The sequence below is a fragment of the Hydra vulgaris genome, chromosome 09 (assembly GCF_038396675.1).
Source record: "Hydra vulgaris chromosome 09, alternate assembly HydraT2T_AEP".
In the NCBI taxonomy this organism is placed as follows: Eukaryota; Metazoa; Cnidaria; class Hydrozoa; order Anthoathecata; family Hydridae; genus Hydra; species Hydra vulgaris.
In genome coordinates this window covers 13,887,275-13,900,000 of record NC_088928.1, presented here as the reverse complement: position 1 = coordinate 13,900,000, position 12,726 = coordinate 13,887,275, and the positions used below count along the sequence as shown (strand labels likewise).

The 12,726-nt window shown below is 27.9% G+C and overlaps 1 protein-coding gene across 1 annotated transcript in view; it reads right to left on the bottom strand.

Annotated features, from left to right (window-relative positions):
- Positions 1–164: 164 nt before the first annotated feature.
- The window catches only part of LOC124811205 (uncharacterized), a 138,761-nt gene continuing 126,199 nt past the window's right edge, over positions 165–12,726 (bottom strand). Inside the window, exons 9-11 of the mRNA XM_065806390.1 lie at positions 9,445–9,497; positions 727–963; positions 165–647 (exon numbers count right to left, since the gene is read on the bottom strand). Coding sequence (XP_065662462.1) covers positions 574–647; positions 727–963; positions 9,445–9,497 — 364 coding nt within the window. The 3' untranslated portion in view covers positions 165–573. The remainder of the gene's footprint in view (positions 648–726; positions 964–9,444; positions 9,498–12,726) is intronic.

Genomic DNA, 12,726 nt, shown 5'->3' with positions numbered 1-12,726 from the left:
AATTATTTGTTTAATACTAATACTAAAACTCGAGTTATTGTTAATAATATCCGATCGGAATGAAAAGCCCAATCAATATTCAAAAATGTATGCATATAAATTTGTGCTAACTTATATTTCTTTTTAATTACATTCACTGATTCAAAAAGTTTAACAAAGGGTTGAAAACAAATAAAATATCTTTAAACTGAAAAACGTACAAAACGAGAGAACTCTCGAATAAACGTACAAAATAAGACAACTCTCTTCCGTAATATATTATAATTATTAAAGTTTATTAGAGTTCTAATATATAAAAAATAATTAACTTAAATAATTGATAACTAATTATAACAAATTATATTAACGGATAATTATTGAAAACAATAATTAGTACAGATAATGAGTATCTTTAAGTTACCTTTATGACATTTTGGTCTTATTAACTGAATTAAATAAAAAAAATTTTCTTTAATAGATGTAGTCTAAAAGCTAAAACTCCCAAAAATTATAAAAAGAATGAAACTCATTAATAAACATTTTTAAGGGATTACTTTGAAAACTAGAGAACTGTTGAAACTTTATTTTAAATATTTAAACACTCCATTTAGCTCTTTGAATCCAGATATTTTCACCTAACTTTTGAATATATAGCCCACTTGCGTTACCTTAAAAAAAAATCCATAGCCTATGATTAAAAAAGTTCATATTAATGTGGAAAAAGAAACTAGAAAAATAAACTTTTACCCTTCCATTGATTTGTTCCAAACAAAATAACTTGGTCGTAGTTTCCCTCTAATGTTTTCAAACAAGTCCAATTAATATTTTTGGAAATGTTAAATTCAAATTCATGATTTGTAACAGCTAACCACTTTTTATAAGTAATGCTAAATTTTAAATATGATTTCTGGTTTCTGTGTACGACGTATAGTTCTCGACTTAAAATGTGGTGACCCAGAACTGCTCCTACGCGTATATCAATTGCTAAGATTTACAAAGAAATTTAAATTTTAAAGTATATTAAAAAACTGATACTATTTAACTTTCAATTTAAAAGTAGATCGATTGTTAAATTTAAGTAAAATGTTTATAGTGTCAACAATATGTATTATAGTGTCAACAATATTTTACTTTAAAAATATTTTAAATAAAAAAATACGCTTAACTCATATTAACATAAATAGCAATAACATCGATTTGTAACATTTACTTAAGAATAAATGTTATAAATTCGATGATTTTCAATATTTAATTTAAGTTTAATTTATTTTGACAATTATTTAAAACAAGTAAATCTAGAGTAACTGCACAGTAACTTGTTATAAATACTTTAAAAACTTTTTTAAACCAATGCTAATTGCTTTGTAAATTACGGAATTAGAAGTTATTTTGCAAGTTTAGATGGAATCTAGCAGGTTTTGAAGTTATTTTGTAGAATAATAAGTTATTTTGCAGAGATAAAAGAAAGTTTGCAAAGTTAAAAGTGATTTTGCAGGTTTAGAAGTTATTTTGCAGATTTAGCAATTATTTTACAGACTATGAACTCAATCTCTGCAAATAATACATGGTAATATTTAAACCGTCAGAGTCTAAATTGCTGGAAGAAAAACTTTTAAACTTTCTCAAAAGCCTTGAAGCTTGCTCAAAGAATATAAAAGTTTAAAAATAACCAACGTGCAATTCAAAAAAAATATTTTTAGCTACAAAAAAGATGATAAATTGTTTAACTTGTTCACTGGCACGAGAAAAGATATTTTTGGCATTTTATTTGAATATTTAAAACCTAGAAATGAACGTGAAAGTTTGAAGTATTATTATCCTGAACATCATTCTCAGTAAAGTTACCCGAAGAAATGTTTATATATCCTTCATATATTACATATCTGGTTATAAGTGAAATATGAAATCGATTGACTAACTATTCATGTTATTAACATTGCTTAGACTTTTTATTTAAATTTTTCTTCCGGGTTTAAGACACTTAAAGCTACTGTGTCAAGATCTTATTGCAGGTTAAATTTGATACACCTTGAGCTTGGTGCAATACTATTTTAGTCTAATTTAAATCACAAAAAACTTAACATGTCGTAATGTTTCAAATTGACTTATCCTAAAGCAAAAGTTATTATTGACTGTTTTGAATTGGTTTGTCAAAGAAGTTCAAGTCCCACAGTTCAAAGTAGTTCGTTTCCCCACTATAAGCACTATTTTATCTTTAAAAGATCAGTTGGAATTGACTTTTTTAGTGCAATAACATTTTGGTTAGTGAAATACTTGTTGGTTATATTTCTGATATTGAAATAGTTAAGCAATAAGGCCTTTTGAAAAAAGAGCTATAGGAGAGTGGACATTCTGTAATAGCTGATAAAAACTTTTTAATATCTGATTTGCTTCAGCCTTTTGATTAAACACCTAATATCCCAGCCTTTTTAAATGAAAGAAAATTACTATTACACAAAGAAGTTATAGAAAGTCAAACAATAGCGCCTTTACAAATTTATGTAGAATGTGCCATATTTACTAAATAGATCCTCATATAAAACTATAAAAATACATGAAATGTACTATTTATTATTAAGATAAAATACATTTTTTATAAAAATACTCCAACACATCTGCAATATTTAAAAACTTAACGTTTACAATAATAATTCCACTATAAGCCATAAAACTATAAACAAACATTAAATCAGTCCAAATAAACTCATTGCTTTTTGCACTCGTGCGCAATATCCAAATGAGTGGTTCATAAGAATTAGATCCCCGGCAAGTCATATATATATATATATATATATATATATATATATATATATATATATATATATATATATATATATATATATATATATATATATATATATATATATATATATTTGCATATATTTATGTTGGTAAAAACGCAATTTGTTTTTTTCTTCAACGGGCTTTTTCTTCTTCTGTCGGTTTGTTGAAGAAAAACAATGGACAAATGTTTTTACTAATTTATTATTGCTCTGTTCTTTACAAACATATATATATATATATATATATAAATATACATATATATGTGTATGTATATATATATATATATATATATATATATATATATATATATATATATATATATATATATATATATATATATATATATTTATATATATATATATAGGGGAAAGGCGCCTATGATGGAATACTTAACTTTGAAGCTTCATTATTCAGTATCCTGAACCAATAATAAAAGTTTTGATATGGATACATTCCTTGTTGCATCTAGAACAATAATTACTCTGGGAGTTTTTATCAGTTTTATTTTTTTATAAGTTATTCTTATTGCAAAAAAAAGCACAAGTTTGCCATCATAGGCAACCACTGCTCCTATGATTACATAGGGGAGGATGGGGCTAGTTAGGATCAAGGGTAACTTAATGATTTCATTTAACCTTAGAGTCTTCCCTCAGAAAAGCCAGAAGTTACTCGAAACCATCCTAATTTACCATTTCATGCTACACACCAGCATTGTAAAAATTTTGCGCATGCGCATAGGATTTAATGCGTTTTACGTATTTTTTGGACCAAAAAAAAACTTTGGAGCATTGCTTTCTTTTAACTTTACTTAAAAATAAGTTTTTCTTATAAAAAAAAAAGGTTTTCCCAACTCGTCAATATTTCAACCCCCTTAACTCGTCAGTATGCCATCATAGGTAAAAGTCATCATTTTCATTAAAACAAGCTGTGTCTGCTTTGTTTAAAAGATAAAATTAAAGTAACTATTCCACTAAATGCACAAAACTTGAATATAAAATGCATGACATTTTCAATTCTGCACAGTTAATAGTAAAATTACAATCTTAAATATATGAAGGAAATAAAACTACAACAGCACATCCCAAAATCTATTTTTGTTGATTATAAAAACAATACTTGTGCACAAGGGACGTTTTTTCACTAAAACTAATGTAAAGTCAGTATAGTCATGTTGGTCTAATCATTTTTTTTACCAAAACCAATTTTAATGGAAATATGACCGGTATGCCATCATAGGCGCTATGCCATCATAGGCGCCTTTCCCCTATATTCATATATATATATATATATATATATATATATATATATATATATATATATATATATATATATATATATATATATATATATAAATTTAATATTATTTTAATAGATAAACAGAAAAATTAGTAACTTTGAAGGATTATTTAAGCGATTTGTTGCTATATGCTTACATTCTTGCCCTTACTATCCTCGTTATAATCTTGAGATAATAGTTGCGAATCGAATTAGAGAAATGTCTATTATATCGAATACTTTTACTGAGATGTAACTTTGTTTTAAAATGATAATTTTTTATTTGCTTGATATGTAAATAATTCAACGGAGCTAGGTGATAAGGCTATTGCCTGTTGCCTGCTTCCGTCGATATATTAAAAAAAAAAAATATTTAAGGTTTTACAAACAAGAAAAAAATCACAGGTTCTAGTTTACAAATTGATAATGACAAGGAGGAAAAAATGGACGAAGCAATCCTATAAATTGGTGTTTGAATTGTTTCAATTATATTACTAATTATTCAACTTAAAGTTGAATAATTAGTAATATAATTGAAACAATCCCACTCATTGCTTTGAAAGTCTTGCAGTTTGAGAGCGTAGGCCTAATTTTGAACTCTAAAATACTTAAAAAAGCTCACAGAATATCAGATAAAGGGACCATTTAATAAACTTGTCTGAGAGATTTTATGTGTCTGCATAAGTTGGATAAAAGATTTTAGAAAAAAACCTAACAAATACAAAAATTTTTTAAGAAATCTGTAAAAATAAAAAGACGTAATAATTTCAAGTTGTCTTTAAACAATTGATCAATATTCCTTTAACCAAAAAGACTATAAAATACTATCAACGTTAAATAAAAAATATCAGCTATTTTAATAATTAATTTAAAAAAATAAACTTTAACAAACTGTACTCTCAAATCTCAAAGATACCAGAGGTGAAGTAAGTCAATTGAATTTCTTAATTAGGGAGCGTGGCCTACTATAAAACTATTGATGAACTTAAAATAGTGTTTAGGTCAAATTTGATTTTAAATATGTGTGTACAAATTATGTGTACAAAAGATATGTAAATATGCAGTTCAACTGTAGAGCTACACATGCAAAACCAACAACTCGAACGCAAGAACAGTCTACACCTACATTTTCAACAGAAGGGTAGAAAAACAAAAAAACTTAGGGTAGATTACAGCAGCTTGCGGCAGCCTATAGATTTCAAGAAAATGTTTACATTTGAAGCATTAATTTAAGTACACCTCAGCTTGGTTGAAAACATTGAAAGTGATGATGTTCTAAGACATGTGCGAGACGTAAGGCAAATGCTTTACGCGTTTGTCGATTTAAGAAAAATTATTATTAGTGAAGAGAAAGATAGTAATAAAAATGAATTTGACGATTTAGGTAATTTTACGGCGAGGTAGAATGAAATTGAGAAGACTGTTGCTAAAGCAAAAAATAAGAATGAAGAAATAAAAGTTATCAATAATTTATTATCATTAATCAAACGGTTGACCAGATAAAGGAGAAAGCCTGCATACTTGGTTGACTCACTGACTTTTAAACTTAGTTCTTGGGGAGATGTCAATACCTTTTTGACAAAGGTATTATAAATTTAATAGTGTAAATATATCGTCAGCTATATTTCTACATAACTATGCCAAGGAAGTTTTATAAACTACAAATAAAACTACAAATGTATTTGTTTGTAAATGTATTTGTTGGTTACATCAAATATATTAGTGCATAATCATGCCTTCGGGAGTTTTGTTGACTACAGCTAGTGTATACAACGTTGGTGTTAAACACAAGAGAACCAACCTCACTTTTGCCATAAAATTTATATTACATTCCGGTGTAATCTTAACATACTGTTACATTTTTTGTGAAAAAATTCAAAATCCTTCCTTAGTTTACATCAAACTGTGACATTACAATCAACCTATCTATTTCTTATTCATTATTTAGATCCAAAATGTTTTAAATATAAGTCCAAGTGATTTTTTGCATTAATTACAGAAAAGATAAATTTGTTTTTGTCTTTTAATATGTGTCAGATCAAGTAAAATAGTTCTATCAAGTGTACTTCACAGTTCTAGTATGCATTCTAATGTAGTGGTTACTTAACAGTAAGCCATTTCTCCTTATTACTTATTCGAAAAATACAAACTTGTCTTTAAAAAATCAATGTAATAGGAACCAATTTGTAACAATAAGGTTGTAAACTTTAAGACGTCTAGAATAATAGAAAGCTTCAGTCAAACTAAAATTTAAGTTAAGCACTTGCTTCAAAGCTATAATTAAAGTTAACTTTTTTTTTGCCTCAATCAGCTCTGCTTCTAAATGAGCTCTAGAAATATTTTTATCAAGAGCAATTTTGCAATATTTTTGACTAATATTTAAATTTAGGTTTCTTGTTTTCACTGCAGTACATTAAAAAAGTCAATGCGTCTCAATAATTGAAAGTTTTTGAGGAATAAACTTTCGTTTATTTATAGTTGTTTTATTGTTGTTTTTTTTGCATATTAAGAGTCAACAACTCAAAATATCTCTATATAATATATGTTATTTGTTCTTATTTAATTTCAACATGCTTTTGGTTTTTGTCACAACTTCTTAAATTTTTCTAAAAACTTCATCTAGTAACACTAAAATAGAGAAACATGGGTGCACAGATATCCATTCGAAGTGTAGTATTTTTTTTAGCAAAGAATCTGTATGTAATTGTTTTTTCCTTCTAAATAATTATGTTTCCTATTTTGTTTGGTTCTAGGATGCTTACTTTTGCAGCACTGTGTAACTGAATAATGCATTTTTTACCACACTCTTTTTGTATATCGATTGTTTTAGTTTTCTCACATTCCTAATCAACTGTGGTAAGCTCTTCTTATTCTTTTTAGTTATACTACAGAAAATTGGTATAAATTCTTTAGTACCAAATTTATTTAGTTCTACAGCTTTAAACCTTTAACAATAGTTTTTCTTATAGGTTTCAAAGCATTGCTCCCGTTTTAGAACATATAATGTGTTTCATGATTACTGTTGTTGAAAGGAATCTTCAAGAATAATTAGCTTTCATTTTTTTTTCATGATGGCAATGTAAAAATCAATCAAGCTAGTGAAAACAATTTCAGGTATTATGTAATATCATTTAAATAGTAATTATTACCAACTTATTAATTTTGAAACAAACATTTAAATTACAAATTAATAATGATTTTAAAATTTCCTGTTGAAACTTATTTTTTAATATTATATGTATTAAAACTTTTAAAAGTAAGATATTAGTTCTTTTTGGATAATGGTGGGTAGATAAATAATGTTTGTTGAACATCATAACTTATATCCCTTGTTATCTAGAAACAAAATTTTACATTCTGTATAAGCTTCAAGGGTTCCATTGAAAATATATTTATTATTTGTGATGCACTTATCTTTGCCGATATTCAGGTCTTCTTTTAACACTTTTACCAGGACTCCAGATTTATCAGAATGAGCGCTGTGTCATTTACTGCACACTGTAAAACAAAGAAAATTTATATTTTTGAAACTATTTTATTGTTACTGATATAATAATTTTAATTACAGAATGTTATATAAGTTGTGAACGTTTTTGATTTAAAAAGTTTAAACAAATAAAAAAAGCAAAATGTTTTCAAATTTTTATATAATAACAATTAACAAATTATTTAATTCCCATGCTATTTAACTTATTTTATATCAAGAACTTGACAGCAATTCAGAAAAAGACATTTTAACTTTGGAGGCTTATTGCACATGTCAGCAACACTTTTGTAATGCGATCACAAAGTTCATCAATTATGAAGGGTTTGCTTTTATATAAAGCATTCTTCAAACTGTCTCAAAAGAAGAAAAGTTGGTACAACGAATAGGCTATTTGATTGAGCCTTGTATGCCTATGCATCATTAGGGATACTTTGAATCCAGCGAGCTTCTTACTTGACACAATCAAAGGGTGATTCCCTATCATGTTGAAAGTCCTAACCTGCTTGTTTAAGTGAAGATCACAAAAACTATATAGTGTATATGTATATATATACTATATAGTTTTTAGTATATGTATATATAATTAACATGCGACAAAAACACAATTAGTATGTAGAACGTGATTATAATCCTTGTCACGCTATTATTCAATTCTTTGAGCTTGAGAAGTATTGCTTTTTGTGCAAATAAAACTAGGACATATAGCAACAATCATGAAGGTTCATAATAGTATATAACTTGAAATGAGTCTCGTTTGGCCATATAACTTTGTCTAGTAAGGTGGAATTTTTCCCCAAACTTTGAGATTATGACATCATGAAACTACAATGTTTTGTTGAAATCATTTTCACTCAGCTTTTTATCTGTTTTTGGTCAAATTAGGTAAAAATCTACTATTGAATGCACCACAATATATAAGAAGGTTGTTGATATTTTCAATTTCATGTCCTTTGTATCTTTCACAGTGATTTTTTAAATAGCTTTCTCTGCAATAACAGTAATCTAAGTTAATAATTAAACTTTGAACATGTATAGGTTTTGAAACAAATATATTATAATAATTGTAAGCAATTTTAAAGTAAATATACGCACACAACTTATATAACACCCTGTAATTATAAGATAGACAGTATTAGTTTCTTCAGATATTTTTTTGTTTAAAAATCAATTACTTTATACTACATTTTATTATTAAACTAACCTGCTTTTTTTTTTGTATCTTATTTTTTGTTCATGTAGAGTGTTTAGAAATTCCTCCTCATCAACTTGATTTTTTTATTTACGTGTTTCAAAAGGGTCAGGTATCATATTTAGAACTAAATCCTGAAAAGCGACTAAACACATCTAACAACAAAAATGATATGTTAAGTAGTTTGCTCAAACTTTTTTTGAGATTCATATGCACAAGCACATACGTTTTTTTAAATAATGTAATAAAACATATAGTAAACAATATTTAACTTGAGTGACTTTATAATTAATGAATATCTGAATTAATACAATTATTCAATATATTAAGCTGAATTGAAATAATACTTCAATTTAGTGAGCTGTAACATTCATAATATCAACTAGCTGATTTAGTTACAAGTTTATAAGGTTTTTTGTTTTGAAAAAAATTTAAAAGTGCATACCTAAAACAAAAAAAAATTCAAAATATCTTAACGAACATTTTATATAAAAAAAAAAACTTATAACATTTATAAAACAAAGATTCGCTCGAGTCAACATAATATAATATCTTATGTCTTCCGAAAAGATTGTGTCTTTAATTTGTTTTGGACAATTTTTTGAGGATTTTCCATTTTTATTTGAAAATTTGAATACTTTTAGGTTCCTTACATTTTAAGATAATTTTTTTGTACACACAAGAAATAATTAAAATAAAGTTTTGTTTAGCACCCAATAACTTTACTAACCTTTCCAGAATACACCATTACTTTCAGAACTAAAGCATGCTGGTTTTTGCATTCTAAAATTATAAAATAATAGCAACAGCAACAACAACAACAGCAACAATAATAACAACAACATAATAAAAATGTTCAAGTAAAACAAAAAACTTTACGTAGGCAAATCTTAAATACATATATATATATATATATATATATATATATATATATATATATATATATATATATATATATATATATATATACAGTGGCGGCACAAAGTAAGGACAAATACAGCAGAAATTAAATCACTGCAACTTTTGTCCAAATAATTACCAGATGAAAGCGTCATAGCTACATTTATAGATCTCTGTTGTGTTGACACGTCAAAATCTTTGCACTTCCTGTATACCATAGCAACAAGCACATGTTTTTTTAGATAAATTAATATAACACATTGGAAAGTTGTTTATCATATTTTAAGCATAGGACACAAGACAGTAGAGGTAAGTGATGTGCCTTCATCGTGACATTAATGTCATCATTATTAATTGGTAGAAAATATGTGTTCATTGTATTACGATCCACATATTGAGTCAGTATATACTATTTAAGGTCATTTAAGGTCATCTAAAGCCCGATATGGTTACTGAAAACCAGCAGTCAAGGGTAACTATTGAGTTTTAAGGTATTCTCCACCAGGTTTTTTTACTCTAGCCAATTTTTTTGTGTTTTATTAGCATCTGCTTCCATTTTGACAGCTTCATTATCAGTATTAATAATATTTTGTCTGTTTTAGTTTAACTTAATGATCTAATATCAGTATTTTTTGTTGTAGAAAAAATGGTAAAATATCGGCGCTTGTCCCAGGAAGAGCGCCTCCGTGCTGTTTTCATGGCAGAAAATGGTGAAAGTTATAGTAAAATTGCAACAATTCTTGGTTCTACTGCAAGCGGCATCAAGAAAATTGTTAAGAAATATCAGAATTTAGGTTCTACAGCAGACAAGGCACGTTCCGGAAGGCCAAAAAAGACGACGGCTCATACCGATTGAGTGCTGGTCCGCATGTCACTTCAGGATCGTCGCCTGACTGCTTCAAAACTAAGCCGGAGACTGTCGGAGGAACATGGAGTTAATTTGGCCTCCAGAACTGAGCGGAAGAAAATACAAAAAGCCGGATTAGGAGGGTGTGTGGCAGCAAAGAAATCTTTGCTCTCTGCCGCCAATGTCCGGCGACGGTTGGTCTTTGCCAGGGAGCACAAAGACTGGACTGTCGAGGACTGGAAAAACGTTATTTTTTCCGATGAAAGTTTGTTTCAACTATTCTGTGGGGCAAAGAGACTGATTGTTAGAAGAAGAGTTGGTGAAAAGTTTAAAAAAGACAGCATTGCACCAACTGTGAAGCATGGCGGTGGTAGTGTTATGATTTGGGGGTGCATGTCTGCACACGGGGTAGGGCAGTTGTATCGGTGCATTGGGTCCATGAACCAAGGCCAATACATTGGGGTGCTTCAGGACTCAATGCTACCATCTGCTGATCCTCTGTTTGGACAAGGAAATTGGTTTATCTTCCAGCATGACAATGCGCCATGTCATAAAGCAAAGAAGGTAACCAATTTCCTTCGTCAAAATAGAGTGGACGTGCTCGACTGGCCTGCTCAGAGTCCAGACATGAACCCCATCGAGAAGTTATGGAGTGTCATGTCTAAAAGCATTGAGGGAAAGAAACCATTCAATTTGGATGACCTGTGGGTATTGTTACAAGGCTCGTGGAACAATATCCCACAGACAACAATTGATGGTCTTTTTGCCTCAATGCCAAGCCGTATGAGGTGTGTGATTAAAGCTCGTGGATACCATACGAAATATTAATAAAACAATGTTTATTTTACATATGTGTTCATTCTGTATGTAGTGTTCAATAATTTAGAAAAGAAAACATACATCTCTTAAAATCTCTTTCGTTAGAACCTCTTAAATGTAAAAAATGCTAGATTATGTCGTATTTGTCCTTACTTTGTTACTGTATATTTATATATATATATATATATATATATATATATATATATATATATATATATATATATATATATATATATATATATATATATATATACAGTATAAACGAGTGCTCGATGAATGATATCAGAGCTATATAATTGATTTTTTGACGAGATTAAATAAAAAAAACTACATGATTTTTACTACTAAAAGTTTCATGCGTTTAGCAATCATGTATTTTTTACCTGATGATTGCTAAACGCATGAAACTTTTAGTAGTAAAAATCATGTAGTTATTTTTATTTAATCTCGTCAAAAAATCAATTATATATATACATATATATATATATATATATATATATATATATATATATATATATATATATATATATATATATATATATATTAATATTATTATAATATTGTTAGCAATTGATACAATTTCCACTAGACAATATTAGCAAAAAATTTCTAAATGAACTTATTTGTTCACAAAGGAATTCTAATTTGTGTGCAAAAGAATTTTTGTGTAAACGGTTATAAAAGCCGTAACGGTAAACTTAGATAAAATATGACACAAGAGGGAATAACGGCTTCATAGATTTTTGATGCAAGTGTAAAATATTCTATAATAATAATGATAATGGGACAGAATTAAAAAAAACGGAAAAGTACAGAAAGGTTGAGGTATATTTACCTATTCAAGCACCCATCAAGGGATTTAATTCAGAGACAGCTTCTAGCTAATGGTGGTATTCTAAGATACTGTCAGTTTATCATTCGCGAGTCATAGGTTAAATACAAACCTACTTTTACTAATGTTGGTTGCAAATTGAAATCGAAATCCAAGGATCTTGTTTGTGAAAATAATGTTTGTACAGATCCTGATAATTCTTGCTTGGTAACTAGGATGAAAAAAATTTGGGATAGTGCTGGGTTTGGCAAGTAATTTGTGGTTTCTAGGTTCAATATAAAAACCAGAATCTTTAAACTTAGTTTAAAATACAAGAAACTGATTAAATTTCCTTCTCTAATCTGGGAAAGCAGTCTTGATGAGCAATCAAAGTTAGAGAAAGATTTTCTCACAGTACCCTATCAACTTTTTGACATATCAACTAAGAGTTTTGAAAAATATATTCTCGCTGACAGATTAAGAACAGATGATGCCAAGTTGGAAGATGTAAAGTAAGATTATTAAATAACACTTTTTTGAGTAGCGAGATTCTCTTTCCGATTTAATGTAACTTAAGTAATAGCGTACTATTTCCTTTCAAATATTAACGTCTAACTCTTTCCATGGTTTGGTCG